Raw genomic sequence first — 24651 nt, 5'->3', positions numbered from 1 at the left:
TCGTAGTGTGGGTGTACATGACTTAAATTACTTTAAATTCACGAACCCTACATAATACGAATTTTTACCACAATAATAATAATTATTATTATTTATAATGTCCATAAGCCTTTCGTTTCCATCGTCTAGGTAAAATATTGCTTAGTATTGAGTTATGGAAAATGTTTTACATTTATAATATAATATTATATTCTGATTAATGTGTTTTTGTAATAATCCTATATTAAATATTATCTAATTTTAATTTGTCTCATCTTCATTGAATATTGACTTAGAGCGTATGAAACTATAAAACCTCTCAGTATAAAAATATGAAGGTCAACACACTGTATCCACTCTCCACTTATAAGTTATAAGTTATAACCGGAATTTTTATTTGAATATTGGTCACTACAAATCTTGATGTAAAGAAAAATTTAATTTCAACCATTCGTTGTATACTCTTTAAACGTTAACTACGTAAAGTATTTTTAATTTTATATCGCGTGTTGAGTAGGACTTCGTCGAAGCATTTAAATCATAAACTTGCATTGTTCATGGATAAAATGAGATAAAATAAACGAAAACTGGGATTACTGTGAAAATACATTCTAATTTCGATTATTACGTGTTGGGAATTAATTTTTTTACACGAACATTTTACAAAAGTAAGTGATCGAAAAACATTTAAGTGTTTATAATATTATTTAAACATTACTTCACAATGATTCTATGTTAAACATTTTTATTTTCAAATACTTTTTTTTTTTTTTATTTTTTTTTTTACAAGAAATATACAATCTGTACCTTTGGGCACAATAAGAATATGTGATATAATACATTTTGTACATGAAAACGTGAGGGAAGAAGCCATCCAGTGAAAGCACTACCTAATTTTTTTAAATATATGTATACTTTTTCTTTTGTATTATTTTAATTATTCATTTAGTAAATCTCAAATTTTCAAATACTAATCGTTTAAACGATAAAAATATTGTTTATAAACAAATTACATTTTCGATTAGATTTTTGGATATGTTTAATGGGTTTTTATAGACTCGTAATCATAAATTTGTTTGTTTAATTATTAATTATGCATTAAATAATAATGATCAAAAATAAATAAAAATATGAAATTATAAATATAGTTACATAATTAAATTTAACAGTTGATATAAAATGGATAATAATAATTTAAATGCATTAATTGAGTAGAAAACACATTAAATTAAAATAGATAACAAGAGTTATGTATAAAAAAATTTCCTTACGGTTTTGAATTATTATAGGTGAATAATGCTGATTAATTTTAAAATATAAAGGTACACTAATATAGCATATTATACAGAATATTATTAAGTTTTCATTGGAAAATAAGTAAAATAGATACATAACTTAATGTTTGGTAAATTTATGTGAAACTTAATAAATATTTTTTATTATTCAAATGATATTGTAATATTAAAGATCATAAGTGTTTATGGAATAAATACTGCATGTATTAAAAATTGATTTATACCTGCTAGTTGTATGGCATTAATGGTATTAGTATATACATTTTATTATTATTTATTACTTAATTAATTGAATTATTTTTAGATTAAATGATGTTTGGGATAAATATTGTATGCATGTTTTTAAAAGTATATTTTTTTAGTGTTGATTTTGTTATTTCTGTAATAGTCTTGTATTGTGTCTGAGCGTGTTCGTATACTTTCAAATTATGAAATATTTCCAAAAATCAATTTTAAAAGTATGTCAAGTATATGAATCCGTAGTTTTATATTCATAAATCTCCTAATGAAATTCGTAATATTTTTAATAACTTGATTGGTAGGTGGATAATATAATATAGTTATTGTAAATCTGTTAATTATTTAAAATACGATAAAATTAGAAAAATATAATTTAATATTTTTGAATATATCATTATTATTTTCTGTATTTTCTGTTTGTTGTTGATATTTGTATTCTTTACCAAAGGTGTCGTGTTATTTTGAGTGATCAATTTTCAAGTCGATTGATCATGAATAAACTATACAAATATGAAAACGGTCACGAGGAAGCTGCGGATAGCAAATCTACCACGACAAACGTACCCAATTTGAAGGGAGATTGGTTAAATTTCTACTTGTTGTTATTGCTTTACATCCTCCAAGGATTTCCAATAGGCTTATCGGGCACTCTTCCAATTATTTTACAGAGTAGAAAAATGGTGACTTATGAAGAGCAGGTAACCTTTTTTTTTGTTATAATATATAAAGTAGCATAATTTTATGGTTTAATTTAGGCTTTATTTAGTATTGTGCTTTGGCCTTATACAGTGAAAGTTTTATTTGCTCCATTTGTGGATTCATTATACATTAAACGAATTGGTAGAAGAAAGTCATGGTTGTTGCCTATTCAATTTTTAATAGGTGAGTATGTATATTTTACCTATATCGTAGTATTTTATATTTTACTACAGTGTAATAGAAACCAACAAATGTTTTTCAGATTAAGTTTAATATGATTTTAGTGTATATTTTATTGATGTAATGTATTTTATTTTTAATTTATTTTATTATCATCTTTTGTTAAAACATAATTTTATTATTATTATAATAGGAACGATTATGATGTATACAGCAAAGAATATCGATGATTGGTTACCCAAATCAGGCAAAGCCAACCTTATGATGATCGTATGTGTGGTATTCGCCATCAATGTCTTGTCTGCAATTCAAGATGTTATTGTTGACGCATGGTCGTTAACTATGTTGAAAAAGTTAGTGGTTTAATTATTTTAAATACAAAACATCAAGTCCGTAACTGGGAGGAAGGTCCAAGAGTCCGAACCTCCCGAAATTTTTAAAAGTAGAAATATTTTAGTGGTGAATATACATTTTCAGCATTTATATTTAAAAAAAATGTTGGACCCCTCCCCGAAATTTGTTTTCAGTTACGGCATTGCAAAGCATACAAGGAAAACACTGTTATTGGATAATAATAAGTTGTATTTAAGGCTTATGTTAGTTTCGATGTATTTAAAATACTTTAAGAATTGTATAGAGTTGGATATCATTTTTTCATGGTTTATCATGATTTTCCACTGTAATTTGAAATTTTATTTTTGTGTAGAAATAATTTGGGTTATGCTTCTACATGCAATTCTACTGGATTACCAATTGGAATGTTTATCGGTTCAGTTGGCCCAATTTTACTGGTATCCGAGGACTTCAACAATAAATATTTTCGAGCTACGCCTACTACGGGTGGTTTAATGACACTTCAAAGTACGTATAAATCTATATAGTATAGAATATAGATATTAAAATATAGGAATGTATTTAATTTGTACTAATTTATCTATTTAATGAAAAAATATTTCTTTTGTTTATTCAAATTAGTTCTCACGTAGTAATTCAAGTCAATAAAAATTAAGTTGATGAGATTCAATCACATATCTAACACTATCATCACTAATAATTCATAAAGTCATAAGTCAAAAAGCCATTGTAAATCAATATATGTAGCAGCGATTGTCAATATTTAAATAATTACTCTTAATTAAAATAAAACTTAAGTAAAAACGGGGAAAGTACTATAAGTAATAACCGCTCTGTTGTGTAGATTAGGAGTCGAGTGTATCTCGTATGTTTATCATTAAGTTATTATTATTAAAAATTCTCGGAATTTTCAATCTTGACCTATCAAAAGTACCATCTAAATCAAAATTGTTATCGGAATTTAACCTTAAAGTTGATGATCATAGTATTTGTTCAATTACGAGTATACCATCACATATAAATTGTCAAAAAAAAAAAAACAAATCAATTATTGCTAACTTGAAATTTGTATGATTTATCAATTTATAAATTGGAGCATAAATAAAAATATCAGTTAATGATTATCATACAAAGAGTATTAGAAAAAAATTATCTTATTAAACCATTTTACGTTTAAAATATCATAAATTATTTTTTAATTAAACGAAATTAATATTCAACACTTTTATAAAATTATACTTTTTATGGAAAAAATAATCTATAATTTATTCTGTATAATATTTATAGCTTCACAGTATTGAAGTATTTTTCACTTATTTCTCGTTTCTTAACAATTTGGGTTTTTCTTTTCATTGAAGTAATACGCTTTTTTATTATTTATTTTATGCTTAAACCAATTTTTTTCAAGTCGTTTTAGGACTATTAATTACTAGGCTATTCATTACGGAGTTGGTCATATTCCCCTCGTATTACACATTTTAAAGACCCATGAAATCCATTTATGCAAAGCTATGAATGTATTAATTTATCAATTATGTGTTTCTCCCCTTTTTACTGTCTTAACAATACTTTTTACGGTTTAAAAAAACTTTCAATTTTAAATTTCAATATATTTTCTGTCAGGAATGATAATTCAATTGCTACTTTAAAAATTAAGTATTAATGCTCAGTACTTTTATTATTAATAAAGTAAAAACGGGAATTTTTACTCAAAATCAGTAGTTATTTGACAAAATTGGTTTTTGTTATTTTGTTGTAATTTAAAGACAATTAAACGTAGATATACTTGAATTTTTCACCAATTTTTTAGATTAGGTACCTTTTTGTGCTTTTTATAGAAGTCTGACATCTTTGATTGTTTTAGTATTTTCCTTGGTATCCATAAAAGTTGTTAGCTTGGTAAACAAATTTGAATATTTAATATACAGTTACTCATAAGAATTTTATGATAACATTTAATAAATCCAAATGTAATATGTAAACACAGTTTTTTCCATAGACACTTTAATACAATATTTGGACTAAATTAGATTTTTTTACACAGAATAACGATTTTAGTATTTTGTTGTATCTAATTAAAATTATTTTTTGTGTGATTTGAAAATTTTATTACGTATTTTATTATAGTATAATAAATAATTGACACTTAAAAAAAAAAAATTAAAAATATTATATGAATATTTAAAATCTATAATCTAATTTTGTACAATAAGCAAATACGATAATTAACCTGAATGAACAATAAAGGAAATGAGACGAGGACAGAGGCCCTCTCAAAAAACGATTCAGAGCATAGAAGGTCCAAACCTAAAAGTGACTAGACATTCGGCATCACCGTCGGATATCAACAGAATAACCGTTAAATTATAAATAAATATATAGGTAAATCGTTGTAATATATTTTAAAATTTCTATAGGTACATTTAGAAAAGTATAAAGAGTATTTTGTATAAGATATCCGATTAATATTGTTATTGCCATTTGATGTTTTGATTCATAAAATTTGGTTTATCGAGTCGTGAAAAACATTTATCATGCTCGTAGAAATTGGTTTTCTTTATGTCACTCGTGACATAATAAGATTTATTTATATTTATTGAGATTTAAAATGATGTATTATTTTAATGATGATATTTATTATAAAAGGTGTTTATACAACGGAATCAAAATGTCGATATTTTGACAAAGGGCCCAAAATTGTATTTAAACGAGAAATGTTTGCGAATCTGTGACTAATTAAAATTTAAGTATAAAATGTCTTATAATTATTTGTTTCTTTAAATATAATGTCTATATCATACTGCTATACTGAAATATAGTTAACTACAGTACAATTTATAAATTGTTGTTTCGTATTTTTTCTAGGTTTTATGTTTTTTTGGAGCATTATATTTTTATTGATCACAACATTGATTGGTATATTTAAAAGAGAGAAAGACCATAGTTTTGAATTGGACCACAAAAAGATCAGCGTAGTCCAAAATTATAAACTATTATGGAACATTTTAAAGAAGCCTGAAATAAAATTATTAGGAATTGCTTTGCTGACAGCGAGGGTAAACACTATTCAGTTGCATGAAAATATTATGTTATGATGTTTTTTTATACGTATCAATAATACATTATAAACATATTATGTATTATGTAATATAGTTTGGATTTTCTGCAATGGACAGTGCATCGAGTTTGAAATTAGTCGACGCCGGCATATCTAATGATGACATTATGATAACAGTGACCGGCATGTATGCTATAAAATTTATCATGCCAATTTTTGTATCCAAATACATCACCGGTCCTAAAGCCATGGATCACTATCTTACAATGACACCAATGAGGTATAGATAAAATATAACCTTATTAATTGTACCTATACCAAATGATTTACGTTATTAATCGATAAAATGGCTATGCTATTAGATTTATTTATTTCCTAATCATTATATAGGTACTATTATTAATTGATTTCAATTAGTGCGAGTAAGCGGATTATATATAAAGAGTGATACACTGAGTGCGCTCGTATTAATTATTTATTTTAATAATGAATTTATTATTATTACCCCGATTTTTGAAATATTTACGTATACTTAAGGAGTATATTTTAAAATACTTTGATTTTTTACATCGCGTTAGGAAGCGTTCTGCGGAAATATATTATTATACCAATTGAAAATTTTACAAAAAAAAAAAAACGGGTGAATCTAACTTGAAATAGATACATTGATACTGTCGTCTGCCACAGGGTACTGCTTAAAATATAATATACACAATTTATGTATTTGAAAATAAGATCATTAAATATGATTAAAAATCACTAATCCACCAAACAAAAATAAAATAATTTTGAATACATTTATTATTAAATGAAAAACTGAAGTGAGTATGCTTGGTGAATCTCTGTTTATAATATACATCATCATTTATTTTTTATTTTTCATGTTATTTTATACGCATTTATTTTTTTCACTAATATTAATAATATTATTTTATGTTTCATGTACCTATTCATTTTTCGAATAGAATACAATAAAGTATCTTTAAAAAAAAAATTATCTCACAGTTGTGGGTGATATATTGCTGTGGGGGAGATCTTCCTTAATGTCTGCATTTTTTTTCAGTGTTAAAAGTTTTAGTTTACTTCCTTTAAAAATGTGTGTATAATTATTTCATTAATTATCGTTGATTAAGCAACTCCGGTAGAAGTCATCGTCACATAGGCTATTATTTTATAGGATATTAAACGTATACGCATAAGAAAATAAATCAATGTATACTGTATGTATTACACTATTATTGTAGAATTTGTATACATCAATAAATTATGGCAGCAGAGGAGTAGTATTGTTCACGCAGAACCTCCTTTGCTGTCGGTTAAACATGAAAAAAGCCAGTAAATCATTTTTCTTTTTTATTATTATTTATATTATATGAAAGTTATACCAACTTAAATGTATGTAGTAAAAAAGAAAAAAAATGTTTGAATTAATTACGTTTCAGATTGATTTGGAATATTGCGTACATGGTATTGATTTATTACACGCCGAGCTTAATAAATAATAATGGAGATACAAAAGTTCCTGTTTACTATTACTGCTTATTAGTATTTATTTTTGCAGTGAATGAGGCAAGTACCCACTTATATAAATAGACATATGATTCATAATAATTATGCTCATATACTTAAGTAAATTCAATAATCCTTTAGGCTGTAGTATAAAGCCAAGGTGAGATGTTGCGCTGACAAAAGAGTGACAATATTATGCTGTTTATATTGCAATCATTTGATAATCAGCTTTTATATTTAGATACATTAAAGTTTTTCTTATTGAATAAACCTTGACATAGATTATAATAAAAGTTGAACTGTGCTTGTCTATATATTGTTATATGTACCTATAACTATATAAGAGGAAAATGCAATATCAATAATATAATTATATAATAATTTTTTTGAAAATAACAAATAAAAAAAAAAATATTTGGAAAATTATTATTTATGTTAATTGAAAAATAATAATAGAATAATAATAATATAAGACGTATATTCAGTTATTGTTTTTGTTTTCAGATGCTGAGTTTTTTCATGTTATTAGCATTATACGCTTTCTTTTGTCGACTAAGCGATCCATGTTTTGGTGGCACGTACATGGCATTATTTAATACATTTTACTTTCTGGGATGGTTAATACCAAATACTTTGGTTCTAAAAATGATTGATTTTCTAACTTTTAGTACATGTTCAACCGACACCCAAAATAGCTGTCTTACTCCACATTTAAAAAACGTAAGACTAACTTTTATTTTATAGTTATATGATAAATGTTTCATTTATAGTTGATATAAGTCATTTCGTATACGTTATAAACCTATATTTTTTATAATTAACCACCAAAGAACACTTAAATTAATATTTTTGTGTTTCAAAATTCTTATATGATTATAATATTATAATATGGTGTGTACATTCATTTTAATTTATACAGGTATGTGCTGCAAATGGAGGAAGTTGTGGAGTGTACGTGGATGGTTACTATATAACAGTTACCATATGTATAGTCATCGGATCAATATGGTACTTTGCATTTAGAAATAAGCTTAACAATTATCAACCTATAAGATTGGTCGGTTAATGTGTTAATAAGCCATTTGACGGAAACAGTGAATAAAAAAAGAAACCAATTGAAAAAACTTAACAACTATAAGTATCAAGTTTGATATTGAAATTGTTTTGTTAAAAATGTATAACAAAAATTAAGTTTGGAGCATACGAAAAAAGCAATACATTTTGAAAGTTATATGATATAATCATATTATATATTGTTAGTTATAGATATTATTTACATTGTTTTATAATATTTTATTTATACAGTTATAAATTTATAATGATATAATATATATTTTGATTATTATGTAATCTATAAATGTTATCGAATATATGTATTTTATATTTGATATTATAAGTTAATATATAATAAAGCTGTTTCATTACATATTATTATTACACATTTTAAGTTAAAAAAAAAGTCTAAAAACAGTATGATATAGTTACTATAAAACTTAAAAAAAAATGTCTATACGTTTAATGGATTCTTATATATTCGACAAGTGTTTGTTATATTTTTATTTAATTTTAAAATTAATCTTAAATTATTTACAAAATAAACTTAATTAGATAAGAAATTATACTTCGATTATGCATATAAATGTTCGTTGGTGTTTGTAAATTGGTATCTGTCATTCGCGTCGGGAGGCGTATTAGGAATATTATATATGCATTGTGCATGTGTGCTATAGGTGGTGTATAATTTATCGCTAATTTTATTAGAGTATAATATTATGTAAGTTAGTAATTAGAATAAAAGTGTTAATACATACCCACATTAATATTACATATTAGTATATTAATAAAGTAGTGCATATATTATTTTTTAAAGTTAAGTAAGTGTAACTAATAAATTGTATGTTGTAGAATACCTAAAATAAAAAATATAAATTGTAACCCATACAGCCCTGGAAAAGATCTATCAATAACCCTCCAAAAGCATAATATTGGTAATGCATTTTTAGAAACACAAATGCATTTTTATAATTATCACATGGTTGGCTCTCATGCATAAGTATAAATTGTACTGCTTTATCATTTGATCCATTAAAAAATATCTACTATTGTATGAGAGTAGTTTCCATAGTATCACAGCTAAATGTGCTATCTATTACTAAAATATAATCCTTTGGAGATTGAGTTATGATTTTGTACTGATCTTATATGAATTTATACTTATGATCTATACGACTATACTTGCTCTGTCTATTTGTTTAAATAAAATATAATGAAATTAAATATTGTAATAAAAATATTTAAATTAATAATAAATAATTCAATAATTAAATTATTCATAAGTCTTAACTTGAACTGCGTATTCATTGATAAATGATATAAAAAAAGCGCGAAATTTGAAATGGGCTAATTAGAGAGTGGCATACATAAGTCGCCTTGTGGCGTCCCGGGTTTCCTATTACACTTATACGCCGGTGGTATAGACTTTAAAATATATAAATTTATATTATCTTATACATTTATACTATAGTAACATAGCTACAATAAAAAGTGAATATTAAATATATTTTATAAATAAAATTTGATTATATAGTATAAAGTATAAGAAGTATACTTATTAGTAGGTACTAATAATTATATTATTTTAAATAAATGATTAATTTTTAATTAAGTACAGAGAAGTACATTCCTAAACACAGGTATACTTGATCGTAGATTGATCCCTTTAAAACAATTTTTCATTGATTTGAAATCTGTAAATAATGAAAAGGAAATTACACCGAGAGAAGCTGCAGGTTGGAGGAAATTCATTGGATCACAACAGGGGTGGCTCCAGAGACTTGGGCAGGGAGAGGGGCTTAGTTTTAATTTTACTTATTATTTTTGGTATTTCCGTAATCTATACAGAAATGTGTGCTAGTGCTACGCCATTAATCTTTTAGACGTAATAAAATTATATCATACGATAGTATATTTTATATTAATATTATAGATTATTTATGGGTTCTTTTTAATATACATAATTTAGATAGCAGCTAACGTGTACATACCGTTATACTCTATCTACATACTTGTACGTGTCTATAATACTCGATACTATAATATGTTTTTTGTTTGTAACTTGTTGCTTAACAATATATAATTTTTTAGAAATACGGGCTTGGGGTGATGGTCCTATACCCCCCCCCGGAGCTGACCATGAGTCATAAGATATAAAAAGTTGCAATTGCAATCTAAAGTGTTGAATAAACTAATGCATTTGTCGAATGTTGTGATGTCCTTGCGGAAATAAATGATAACTTAAAAATATAATATAAAATTAATATAATTCAATAATAAAATATATCAGTTTCTATTTCATACAAAATGTAATAAATTTAATTAATATGTATTTTCAGTCACTTAAGTAATTAACAACAGTCAATGGTTAATAACGTTAATATTCGGTCGTTAAGTTAAAATTGTTTTATAAATTACTACAAATAACGATTATCTTTGAAACTAATGTTATTGTCCGGTAGATAAAGAAAATAGCTGTATTTAAAGGGCGACAAAATTAAACCTTTTCTAAAAACCTGACCATTTTCCCGCGGTTTACCATCTCTTATGAAAATTACCCAGCAAATTTGGATAATTTATGGTTTAACAATGTCAATTAATACAATAAAAAATACATTAAAACAATATTAATGCCTTAACCATTAAGGTATTATACCTCGTTGAAATTTCAACTATTGCAGTATGTAACTATATAATATAATACCATAGACACATACGTAGTCAGTTTGTAACATAACATAGTAAACATTTTTCTTGAATATTGGAGAGCACGGAATTATTGTTTTGCGTATAAATTGTAATTATATTATATTTATAACTATTTATAAGTATTTGATATTTTAGATTGAGTGGAACAATAACCTACCACTGTCTGTATGGGCAGAAATAATTTATTATGCGGAGTGCGGGGTTTGACCGGTTACAACGTGGTACATATATGAAAAATACATATACTAAATAAATTTATTCTTGGCGACCATACGCACATTCTGTGATAACGATAAATGATTATTATATTGAAATGCCGGTTATGCACGTAACAATGAAAACTTTCAGCTTTTATGATAAGATAAATCGATATATTGTTATATTGGTTCATTGATACAAACTAGTTGGTTATATAAGTAACAATCAATGAGGAATAACCAGTAGAATTAAAAGTGATAAACCACGAGGCACAACAAACGTTAAGCGCGTCGACGATCGAGGGCATGTGCCATACTGCCATCGTTCAACGTCGGAATTTTTAAAACAAGAATTGCCGACCACAACAACTATCACCGGGGCGCCGGCGTCTTCATGTGAAGTTGAATTTTTTCGCACACTGCTGGGCACTGCCATTTTACTGACGTAATATACGAGATCCTGTCTATAAATACGAATACGGAGCGCAAAACTAGCCAGTACACACGCGGTCTTATAAGGAACAACATATACTACCAAAGGTAAATTAACGAACTCAACCGAACAAATTACAGTCCTCTGAGTACTCAGAAGGTCGCTGGAATACATAGTGGAATAGTTCGTTAACATGTTCGCTCGGAACCGTTTTTTGTATACAACGATGTATCATTCACTCGACACCTACTATACGGAAAAGGTATCACTTGTCCACTATTTAAAAAAAACAAAAATTTGTATCTAAAGACACTTATAGCAGAAAAAATGTTTCAGTTTCAACTTTGAGAGTTTTCTGGTAGAGAATTCAAAATTCGATTTAATTTTTACGTTGGGGGTTTAAAAGTAAAAAAGTTCCACTAGTAAAATAATCAAGAATTATAAATAAAAAAATACGATTATATTTTGTTATACTTGTTATATTATTATTAAACGATTGTTGACGCGTATATAATAATTTATTGATATCTTTATTATTATTATTGTTGCTCATTATCTAGAAATATTGTTATATAGTTTTTCTCCGTTATATCTACCGGATCGATGTTCAATTAGATTTCAGTACGTGTCTAACGGTGTAATTGTACGTGTTACTGTGTCAAATTATTGAATATTATACAAAATAGTTAAATCTTAATATATAAGAAACACAACCTATACAGTCTAATAAAGTTTAGTCCTCAGCATCAAGTCAATCATAAACACGCTTGTCATTTAGTTTGTATTATTTACAATGATATATTATCGTGGAATTAAAATTTAACAAATTCATTTTGATCAAAATTCGTCGTAACTATAGTTTTCATAATATGTGTTTAATTATAATATTTGTATTACTAAAAAAATTATATACAACATTGTGTTTACTATTATAATAATACAAATGATAATAATAGTAATATAATCTATAACCAACGGCAATCATTAAATATACTGTATGATGAATATTCAATTTTTGTCAGCCAAAACTAAATTGATTTATGTGAGTAACTCTATAGCAGAGGTTGAGATAATAAATTAAAAATACCCTTAAAGTCTTAAGCAATCGGTTTTACCTTGCGCAAATTTTGTGAATTTGTTCTAAAATGAGGGGAATAAGTGTACAATGTAAGCTGTTTATTGTTCAACTCGGTTGGATAAAAATGTGTAACTTTATTTATGTTATAGCAGGTATCTATAAAAATATTCTTATTTTATGACTAGTGCGTCAAACGAAAACGATGTGATTTCAAGTTCTCGTATTCATGGATTGCGTGTCCGGAAAAAAATATGCACCCGAGTAGTATAAGTGTCCGTGGCAATAAATATTTTTTTAATTCTAGAATTTTTTACTTCTCAAAAGTAAATGTAAGTCCCAAAACAATTGGAAAACAAACTTTTGTAAACATTGGTTATCGACTCTATTGGTGAAACATGCTTGTACCATATTTTGGAATCTAAATGAGCAATACATCAGCAGTAGATCACTGCTGAAGACAGCTTTATTCATCATGTTTTGAACTGGAAGTGTTGAGATATTTTATGAAAATAGATTAAACAGAACAAAATATGCTACTAAATATATATTATATACTATTTATACTAAAGTACGGTTTAACGACTTGTATGTCTTTTTTTTGTTTCTTAAAATTATTAGGATTGTTAATGGTCAGACTGACCCCCGACGAATCGTGAAGATTGAACCTTTGCAATAGATGATTTATATTATATTAATATATTATGACAAAATCTTAAAATCTTATTAATTATAGATGGTATAAACAATAACCAATAACTATTTTTTTCAAAAAATAAATTTTCTGTAATATATATAACTTAATTCATATACTTGGTACATTGTACCTATTAAGTGTAAATTTAATATGAAAATAAAATGGGAAACTATACAGTACTAGAAACAGAAATAATTCAATTTTAAAATTATTAACTAAATAAATTCAAGTAGATAAAAAATTATACTTCGATTGTGTAGATAAAATATGTCCGTCGGATTTTGTAAATCGGTATTCGTTATTCACGCCGAAATACTTTAAAACTTATACATTTGTAATACATTATTACGTTTATACTATAGTAACTTATCTACAATATTTTGAATTTTGTAATTTTATCAAAAGTGTATTGATTATAAGGACTAGTACTTTTTGTTAATTCAGCGCTGGTTCCAATTGCAGTACTAAATTATTTGATTAGTAAGTTTCTGGTTCTTGTTCAAATTTTTGAAAAATATAAATTAAGGTCTTAGGTTAAGGCTTTGGTAAAAACCGGTATTTAAAGGTTTAGAATATATTTTTATATTTTTAAATTAATTATTTAGGATCTGTGTAATAGTTAATGCATACACAAGTAAAAGCAAAATTATGAACGGTGGTTGTCATAAACGCACAAAAAACCGTCGTTCAGTACCATTATGTACTATACGTTTATTTACGATTTTTACAACTTTATAATAGGTAGATTTATATTTTAAACTAGTTTAACGGCCTTGTAAGGTTATCGAATCATTAATTAATTCATTACATTATTCGTGGCGCCGTTGTTAGTTTCCGGATTCGTGATCACCTGAGAATATTAGCAACACACACATCATGTCTTACTTAACCAGGATCCTCGAGATAAAAATTATATCTGTATTTCTCTTAACATAAAAAAAATGCATTATACTATTTGTAAACAAAACAATGGTTATAACTTAATATAATATTGTTCCAGTCGTTCTAGAATATTTTCAAGTAGTAATTTTTTTTCTATAAATTTATGTAGACGTATTTTTTAATGTAGCAATTTTTATTACATTTTATAAGTATTGCATATACTCGTATGTGGACATTAGTTAAAATGTAAATGATAAATTATGCATTTATATTTTTTTTATTAAATCACGCTTTTTCATGCATAATTTAATTAAGCGTAATGTTTTATAGAATATATATATATATAATGAATATGAATATGTATTCTAAAATATTCAAAAATTGGCGAACACGGTATTTTATATTATTATCCTGGTATATAATTTAAAGCTATAAATAAAATTTGTAGGTATAACTAGTGTAACAATATCAAATTAAATATTTCTAACAAATGTTTGAAAAATGATGTTATTATAAAAAAACAGTAACAATAAGTCCAGTTTTGGTTTTTTACGATAAAAATGAACAGTATTCTTAAGAAATCATAAATGAGGGATTGTTCTTTTCTCAGTCGATTAACAGTCAACGTAATCATTAACCTCCAGTGTTGAAACAAAATTATATTATAACAGTAGATCTTATTAAATAATTCTCACGTAGAGCTAAAAAATAAAGTATTGAAATAAATACAAGTTTAGATAAAATGCAAAATGACGTTATTTTCTACAAAAATAAACTATAAATTCAACTGGTGTTAATGTGTTAAAACATCAGAGTAGGTACATCTGAAAATAGTGTTCACTCGGTCTCTAAGACTCCGTTTTATATATTATATAATGCCTATTCCAGAGAGGATAGGCCTTCAACATGACATCTATAATACACGTCGTAGCAAGCTATAATGTCAGTGTCCATAATTGTACTAATTTTTATTGGAATATGTTTTCATAACCAATATTAATTAATAAAATATGTCCAATATACAAAAAAAATAGATATCTCAATAATTCTCCCAAAAGATTCTCGTATATTATGTAAATATTATTTTATTTTTTATTATAAATATTCATGTTGTTCACATAAGTACGCGGTTGCCAATAATAGTTATAGTCTTGTTAATTGATACAAGTTAATTTATTGAGATCTTAAATACCTTATATATTGTTTTCAACCAATAGATGTCCCCAATGCATTTATTTATTCACAATTCTAACTGGTCATATAATAGTGATATTTACCAGTATAGGCGATGCAATAACCAGTAAAATAAGAAAACAACTGGTTTTTCAAAATTTGAATAATTTTAGCTGTTCGTTGAATCTGTAGTTCATTCCTGTAACATAGTTCATCGTTACAAGTTCGACTATATTTGACTAATCTATTGGTAATGAGAATAAATTTTACTCTAAAAAAAATTACAATTTACTACAAAAATCCTAAGCAAGGTGATACAATTTAATGTGGTGGTGTCAAAATATTTGACGATGTTAATGTGTTATTTTAAAGTAAGATATTTAAGATATTGAAAAATTTTTTTTTTTAAAGGTTAATTTCTAATAAAGATTGTTTTCACGAGGATTATATAACTCATACTTATTGTAAATATTATATTTTGTGTTTCAGATGAAATTTGGTTGTTGTGTTTAAAGTTTTATCAAAGCTTAGGAAAAGTTTTGGTTAAATTTATTAGTGAAATCGAATGTTAATGGACATATTATATTAAAATAACAGTAATAATGGAAAAATCAACCATAAGCAAATACGATCAAAAGAGATCGACCAAGATTCATGGCATTAATGCAACACCATATGATTCTGCACCGGTAAAACCGAATTTGGATGGAGATCGGTTAAATTTTTACTTGTTGATACTACTGTATATTATTCAAGGATTCCCTTTAGGATTGTCTTCCTCATTCCCGATAATTTTACAGAGTAAAAAAATGGTCACTTATGAAGACCAAGTAAGCTTTTATAATTTGTAATATACCATATAAGGCTAAAGTATTTAGAATTTAATAGAATGTAAATGTTTAAGTTAATATATGTAAATGTGTTAAATTACATAACCATATGATAACCATAATTATACATTATTAAATACTCGTAATAGTTGATGTGTCTAATAGTGAAAAAAGTGTTTTAGTTTATAATATATCTTATTTTATGAAGAAATACATACAAGCTTCTATTATTCAAGTTGTCCTCGTATTTCCAAGAGTTGAGATTAATATACATAATTAATAACAATTAAATAAAGTTTAATCGGATGATTTTAAACAAATAAAAAAGTTTATATTTTATTATATCTAAATAAATGAAATTGTTTAGTATATTACAAAATTAAGTGTTTATTATATTAATTGTCCACCATGGTTGATTTCTTTTATCATGACATTGAGTCGTTATAAGTAGAAGGTACTCAATTATTTATGTACATATTTATATCTTTCTACTTTTTTCCCAAAACAACGTAAAATCATTAAACACGAAGAATTAATAGCCTAATTAAAATATGAATAGTTCTTTAGATTATTTTAAGTCCAATACATTTTTATAATTTAATTTATTGAATATAACGTTATTTTTAGGCTACATTCAGTATTGCATTATGGCCATATATTATGAACATCTTATGGGCGCCAATAGTTGACGCATTATATATTCAATGTGTAGGAAGACGAAAATGTTGGCTAATTCCTTTACAACTATTAATGGGTATGTTATATGTATTGAATATGCGTAAAAAATGTATTTATTACACTTTGAGATCATAGTTTTTTTTTAAATTATATTCAAGAAATGTTTAACAATTATAAAATTTAAATTTGCATAAGCAATTATTTTTTTATGAATATAGATTTATATATATTTTACATTTTGAATAGGGTTATTTATGTTTTACATGGCCTGTAACATCGCCGATTGGTTGCCCGAATCAGGAAAACCAAATTTAAAAATGTTATCAATCATGGTTTTTGTCCTTAATGTCTTAAGTTCAACTCAAGATATAGTTGTCGATGGTTGGGCTTTAACTATGCTGAAAAAGTGAATATTAAATATATTTTATAGATAAAATTTGATTATATAATATGAAGTAATAGAAGTATACCTAATTTTATGGTTTTTTTTTACAGAAATAACGTGAGTTATACAGCAACGTGCAATTCTATAGGAATACTGTTCGGAATATTTCTCGGTGAAGTCTGTTTCACTCTTCTTGTATCAGAGGAATTTAACATTAAATATTTTCAAGCTATGCCAGGCGCAGGAGGACTAGTGTCTATGAAAAGTAAATATTGTGGACATTTAAATTAACTTTATTTAGTTTAATGAAATACATAAATTATCATTTACATAATTTAAAAACATTTTTCAGGTTGTTTATTATGTTGGGTTACTTTAGTTGTGTCAGTGACGTTGTTAATTGGAATATTTAAAAAGGAAAAGAAAAATCTAGAAGACGATTTCGAAAAGATTAGCGTTTTTCAGAATTATAAACTGTTATGGGAAATTATAAAGTTACCTAATATAAAAGGATTGGCAATAGCTTTGTTGACAACAAGGGTAAGCAAACATTTTAAACGATAATGTTGAGTGTTAAGACTTTTAGTATACATAAGTAAATTGTTTGTACTATTTATTATAATTTGTTATTATTTTATTAAGGCCCGGATGACCTAAAAATCTTTAAAAAATGTCAAAATGACTTTATAATGACTTGAATTTTTAAAAATTTACGTTTTACAAAATTTATCTTCAATACAATTAATTTATCATTAATCGTACTTATTATCAATTAAATTTTAACACACGTGTGTACCGCGCCTAAAATAGTATTTCCCTACAGACTACAGTTTATTAAATAATTGTATATCACGACCATAAACAATAAAGATAATTAACGTCGATAATCAAAAAGCTAATGGAAAACTAAATGTGTTACAATAAAATGTAATTTCCAAAAAAAAAAAATACAAATATATGTAAAAAAAAAAAGTAAAAAAATGCATAAAATACGCCAAAGATACTAAAAAATTACCGTAAAGCATAAAATTCCTTAAAAATCAAAAAAATGCAAAATAAAATTTGTACCTTTAAATTCTATACTTCACAAATCAGATTTTATAAAGATGAGCTTCAAATATAAGCATTAGAAAAAAAATGCAAATGCATCAAGTTTCGAGCCCTACCTAATTATTATTAATTAAAATTATAATTGTTTCGCATATTTTTTTTTATATTATAGATTGGATTCATTGTAACAGAGTCAGTATCGCAATTAAAGTTAATTGACGCTGGTTTATCTAAAGACGACATTATGATTTTAACAACAATGATGTATGTTGTAAAATTTACTATTCCGATATTTATATCCAAGTATATTACGAGTATCAAACCGATGAGTTATTATTTAAAAATGACACCCATTAGGTAAGTTAATTAATTTGGTAAATTAAATTAAATCTGCGAAACCTCTGGGTTATCGGTATTCGGTGTTACCACGACATCTGCATTTAATTTTAATGTTATCTTAACATTTTCGCGTTACATAATGTTATATCCGAATTATTGAGTCTACCATGATATCGAAATAATTTATTTGCACAGTTATATGATGATTATGGATTATTATTTTATGTTCTAAGTTTTTTTAATACTACCAAACACCTAAATAATTTAGGGAAGGTAGATTCATTTTAGTTATAAATTAAAAATAATATACTCTCATTTTTTAAGCTATTGATTTATAAAAGTGTCGAAAACAAAGGAAGAAACTTTTTAGTTAATTCAAAACAACAGAATATTTTAGTTGTAAAAATTTGTCGAAATCACAAAGTCACTTAATTTTTTTTAAACAAAATTTTCGGAAATACAATGTAACAAATTGACAAAAAAAAAATTCAATATACATAATGGTAACTGGCTTAAAAAGTATCTTATTTTCTTTAAAATTAAATTACGAAAAAAATAGTTTTTAACCGGAATAATTATTTAAGAGAAATATGTTTAATTGTTATCAAAAAATGTGAAAAAAGGAAAGATCAAAAAATATGTACTAGGAAAAATGTTCAAAATTAATAATAGTTTTATGTCCAAAAAATAAAAAATCACGTGGAAAGGATAGTAAGTTACGGATCAATATGAGTATTTAGAAAATTGGTCGTAAGACAAAATAGGCCATGTCTAAGGAAGATAAAGATAGAAAACCAGAAATTCTTTTTGCCGCAATAGAAAATACTATAATCTTTGATTCAATTATTTATTCAAATTGTTGGTGTTAATGTAGATACTGCACTGAAAAATTATTTCCAGTCGTTTATCAACATAAATGCAATTCAACATTTTGTGCATCTGACCATGGAAGCAAAATACAATTGAACTATTGAGCGCAATTGGAATAAATAATTACGAAATACAAAATACAAAACAAAGGTGATCGCCATGGCAACACTTGAATCTCACTTGGTCAAATTAATTTGACGTCTAAATTCTAAAATAATTTTTTAATGATCCTTATGAAACAACAGACAAATTATTATTATTATTTTTTTTTATTTTGATTCTGTCTTAAAATATTTTATGCGTCTAAAGTTACTATATGGTTTATACTAATAAGTGATAAAAATTAAAATGTTTTGGAACCTTATTTCTGATATTATGGTAGTTATAGTTGTGATAATTCAGATGATTATTAAATAGAAATTAAAATAGTTAAGATAACCGGAAGTTTCGTTAAAAATATGTTTAATTTAAAGCTTTGAGATTTTCCAAGATAGTTAAACGATTATGCTTAAAATGTGTATAAAATATCAATTAATGACGTGTATGTTTCAGATTAGTCTGGGGTATTGTTTATGTGACGTTGATATATTTTACACCTAGTTTAATACACTTAGACAATGCTGAAGTTAGCGTGCCAGTGTATTACTATTTAACATTGGGATTTGTATATTTCATAAATGATGTAAGTTAATCAATTCACGTTAGTTACGTATTAAATGTAAGCGGAAAAAATGATGCTTAACCAATTAAGTTTCAATGGGTTTTCGTTTTATAAATATAAAATATTTTTAAATATTGCTTATTTGTGATTAACTTATATTGCATTAACCTCGCGACTGCCGAGTTTATTAGTAACTAGAAACTGTATTTTTTCGTGTATATAAAAAGTTCTTTTAATGTGGAACAAAAAATGTCTTGTAACACATTACACGATTATTATCATAAATTATTTTTCATTATAGATGCTGAGTTTCCTTATGTTGTTAGCATTGTTTTCGTTCTTCTATCAAATTAGTGACTCGCGTTTTGGCGGAACGTACATGACACTATTTAATACCTTATACTTTTTGGGATGGTTTTTACCAAATACTCTTGTGCTGAAACTGATTGACATTACTACTTTTAGTAAATGTTCGAATGATGCACAGAACCTATGCTCTACTCCAAATTTGACAAGTGTAAGAAGACGATATTTCTGATGTTTAACACAGTAGATTTTTGTTCCGTTTTACTAAAATAATATTTATTTTTAATTTAACTCTTTTTGCAGATGTGCAATAAGAATGGAGGAAGTTGTAGCGTATACGTGGACGGTTACTATATTACAACAGCTGTTTGTGCTGTCATCGGATTGGTTTGGTACTGTATTTTCAAAAACACGTTGAAACGTTATCAGACATTGAGCCGTACTTGTTGGATGGTGTATGCTAAACCATCAGACATCGATGAAGTTCATGAACCGTGTATTACATCTTCGTGATAGGTATAATTAATGTATTAATCGTATTATAATGAAAGTGTAAAATTGTAAATAAATGAATACCCGAGTACCTACATACGATAGAAATAATGTAATAGAATAACAATCCTTTGAATTTACTATAAATATATTGAATAAGAAATGACCTATAATTAATTGTACATATTTAAAAAATATTAATGGTATCCGTGTGACATGTGTTCTTAATAATAATTTGATATCCTTTTTGAAATTTCCATATTGTCAATAGGTACTCATTTGCTTATTTTAACAAATGGCATGTTGTATGATCAACCTAGTGATGCGGTAAGTATTTAAAAAATACTTTGTTTATGAAACTAACTCGACATTGGTGTTAAAATTTTTAAATACAACGAGGTCAATCGGATTTCAGATTTAAGATACTATAATTTGGTAAGTACTATATAGGCGAATATTTAAAATACATAGAAGATATAGTAAATCCAAAATTACGCGAACCTTTTTTCGAATAACCATTTTATTAAAATATAATTCACGTTAAAGTTAAGATATCTAAATATTTATTTAAAATTCAATTTATATTTTATGTATATTTTTATTTTTTTAACATGTCATATACATTTTTACGTTGCGTTGATTTTAAACTGAGACATTTCTAATAAAATTATAGCTTACGGTTTTATAACAAATCTTCTCAATAACTTAATTTAAACTTATGAATTTTAATATTTATAACATTTAAATTTACCAAAAGCGCTTTTGTAAGAATATCTTACATTTAAAAAACTTTCATTAAACACTATAATTATCTGAGTTACTTTGAGAATCGTTTAAAAGCCATTATTTATAAATTAACTTTATTATAGTTATTATAAATATGTTATGATAATAATATATTTCAATTGACATGCTTTAAACACTAGTTGTTTGCATGTATAATGACCGGTTTTTTTTTTATTTTTATTATTATTTATTATGGTAGGGATACTGAGATATTTTTATCGAGTGAAACGAAAAAACTGTGTGGTCGACTAGTCAGTGCCTATGACTTAAACGTTATTAACATACATTCCTTAGTATTAATACAAATTTATATATTACTATATAGTAGAGAATATCTTTCAAATTGTCAGGTTTTCGTTTGGCGGATTATTTTAACATATTTTTACTGTAATATGATTGGCCAATATTTCCCTTTAAATCGTTTTTTAACTTTGGAAGTGTTTCGCTAGAATAATTTAAAATAAATTGTTTTTTTTTTAAATAAAAATCACGAATTGAACTTGTATTATTTATAACTATAAATTCGTCATTTTTTCTTAAATTTAAAAAATAGTATTTTGTTTTTTAATTATTTTTTGTTCTGATGTATCATTGTATAATTGACTTATATATGTATGATACAGTAAAACGAAAATGACCAAACATATATGTATAGTTATTATATATTACCTATCTAATTATCGTTATAAACCAGATAATATTCACAGGCGCTACGTACTATTTAAATATTTGAAATTTATGTTATTATGTTGAAGTGAAGACCAAAACAAAATTCTACTGACTAAAATTAATAAAAAAAAAAATGGTAAATGCTCCAATAATGCAGTAATTTTAAATAAATTTAAAACAAAATGTGTACTCTTGAAAAAATATATACTAAATAAGTTTTGATATTGAAATATTGCTGTCAAAGTTAATAGTTTATAGCCCAAAAATATTATCCAAGAAAATTGTGGAGTGCAAAAAGTATGTCATACAAATCATGTTCGACATTTTATACCGAATATAAAATTTACTGACAAAGAGTTTTTTACTATTAGTGTAGATTTAAAAACACATAACTTAAAAAAGCTTTAACGATAGAAATAAAGTCTAACAAAATTGTAACTATGCTGAAATGTGTAAATCCAACAATGTTTAATACATGAGACATTACCCAATTTTTATTAAATGCATTGTCAACTTTAATCCAACATCACAGCTTTTTTGTTGTTTATTTTTAATCTATTTTAATTAGTGGGTTTACCTGAACCTACCTTGTTTAGTAATAGTCAAATAGTTTAATCATAGTTCATAAATATACCGTACCTGATTATTATCAATATTTCACATTACATATAAAGTTTTTATAATGTGTTTCAATACAAATCACGATATTATTCTCATGTTTGTAAGGAAATAACATTAATAATTATGAATAACGTTATACTCCGGTGTAACGTCATAATATTACTGCAATATATACATTAAATTCCAAAAAAATTAATTAACTTGATATTATGTAGGTACGATATACTTTTCTCAAATTTTTAAATATTCTTGCTTCTTTATAACACTTTTTAACAAATACTTATTGTGAGTGTTTGTATTCATAATATTGTATTTTGAGTTATTTTTTATTTGAATTTGTTGTAATAGTTACACAAATTGATAAATATTTGATTGTTATTAATTCAAGTTTGGAACACTTCGGGTAATAGTACCAACAATATAGGTACCAGCGTAAGTAATAATAACACTAATATAATGACTTTTTGTTTTTAAATAGTCGAGTACAACCTATTTTATCTTTTATTTGAAATTTTATTAGATACATGATATATAATTTCATTTTTTTTACTTCTGAGCAATATGTTACACTTTTTAGGTTTGGTTCAAATTTTTCGAAAAGTATTTAATTTAATGATAGACGATAGGACATAGGTTTCTATTTTAAAATTGTTTGTTTTTCTATTTTGAATAAAGATTAAGCTATTATTTATAGGCAAGAAAAATTGAGTTTTAAGAAACTTCTATTGAATAAACTGAGCTCATGCTGTGATTTTTCATCCTATTTGTTATCATCTGTTATATTCTAATGTAAATAGTACTCAATCACGTGTATTTATTATAATATATTCATATGGACCGGTTCAGATTGAATTCGTTCGTTAGGCTCTAATATCATATAACCATGAACAGTATAATATTTGTATAAAAAAAAATAAAATAAAAAATAATAGTGACAACAATATTATAAATGAGTTTAAATACTTATATTTATTTATTACAAGACAAACTTTTATGACATTTTAAATCGCACATTAATTAACATCGGTATAGTTACACATTTTTTACGATGGACTTGGTTTTTAAATTGCGTTGTTTACTTATTTTGGAATCTGAGCAGAGCGATAAATTTATTGATTTTTGCAATGATGTGTGTGGGTTTTTTTTTTTTTTTGTTTCAATTTGTACTGTAATATTTTTCTTAATAATTAAGACGAATAAAAAGAAAGTAAGAAAAAATTGAGTTTCTTCTTTTCTTGTAATTCAAACACGAATTATAATAGTACAAACTCGATTTTTTTTAAAATTTGTTTGATTAATATTGATACATTGTTTGCTTTATTAAAAAGCTTGAAAATATAATATAAGGTTCTTCATAAGTGTTTTTACTGGTATATAAAAATAAGTTGAGTGAAATTTTAAACAGTATGTCAAGATATGCTTTTGGTGTAT

General features: G+C 25.4%; 2 protein-coding genes across 7 annotated transcripts; both read left to right on the top strand.

Annotated features, from left to right (window-relative positions):
• Positions 1–418: 418 nt before the first annotated feature.
• Positions 419–9188, top strand: LOC132917585 (acetyl-coenzyme A transporter 1-like). 4 transcript variants are annotated; one of them, XM_060978384.1, is made up of 10 exons: positions 419–647; positions 1963–2212; positions 2270–2396; positions 2587–2746; positions 3100–3254; positions 5613–5803; positions 5901–6085; positions 7248–7374; positions 7819–8034; positions 8234–9188. In XM_060978384.1, exons 2-10 carry the CDS (start codon positions 2006–2008, stop codon positions 8378–8380), a joined length of 1515 nt encoding a protein of 504 aa, XP_060834367.1. In that variant the 5' UTR covers positions 419–647; positions 1963–2005; the 3' UTR covers positions 8381–9188. The 4 variants fall into 4 exon arrangements, with proteins under 4 accessions (XP_060834367.1, XP_060834370.1, XP_060834369.1 ...); XM_060978387.1 differs by lacking the exon at positions 419–647 and adding an exon at positions 1503–1521; XM_060978386.1 differs by lacking the exon at positions 419–647 and adding an exon at positions 1634–1732.
• A 2366-nt stretch (positions 9189–11554) lies between these two features.
• LOC132918001 (acetyl-coenzyme A transporter 1-like) lies at positions 11555–21359 on the top strand. 3 transcript variants are annotated; one of them, XM_060979042.1, is made up of 10 exons: positions 11555–11813; positions 16023–16363; positions 16991–17117; positions 17288–17447; positions 17537–17691; positions 17779–17966; positions 18649–18833; positions 20238–20367; positions 20648–20863; positions 20956–21359. In XM_060979042.1, the coding sequence occupies exons 2-10, from the start codon at positions 16136–16138 to the stop codon at positions 21163–21165; spliced, it is 1599 nt and encodes a 532-aa protein (XP_060835025.1). In that variant the 5' UTR covers positions 11555–11813; positions 16023–16135; the 3' UTR covers positions 21166–21359. The 3 variants fall into 3 exon arrangements, with proteins under 3 accessions (XP_060835025.1, XP_060835023.1, XP_060835024.1); XM_060979040.1 differs by having other exon boundaries at positions 11555–11968; XM_060979041.1 differs by lacking the exon at positions 11555–11813 and adding an exon at positions 15725–15904.
• Positions 21360–24651: the final 3292 nt, after the last annotated feature.

The sequence above is a fragment of the Rhopalosiphum padi genome, chromosome 1 (genome assembly GCF_020882245.1).
Source record: "Rhopalosiphum padi isolate XX-2018 chromosome 1, ASM2088224v1, whole genome shotgun sequence".
NCBI lineage: Eukaryota > Metazoa > Arthropoda > Insecta > Hemiptera > Aphididae > Rhopalosiphum > Rhopalosiphum padi.
Note: the sequence above shows the minus strand (reverse complement) of the source record. Positions and strands in the feature narration are given on the sequence as shown.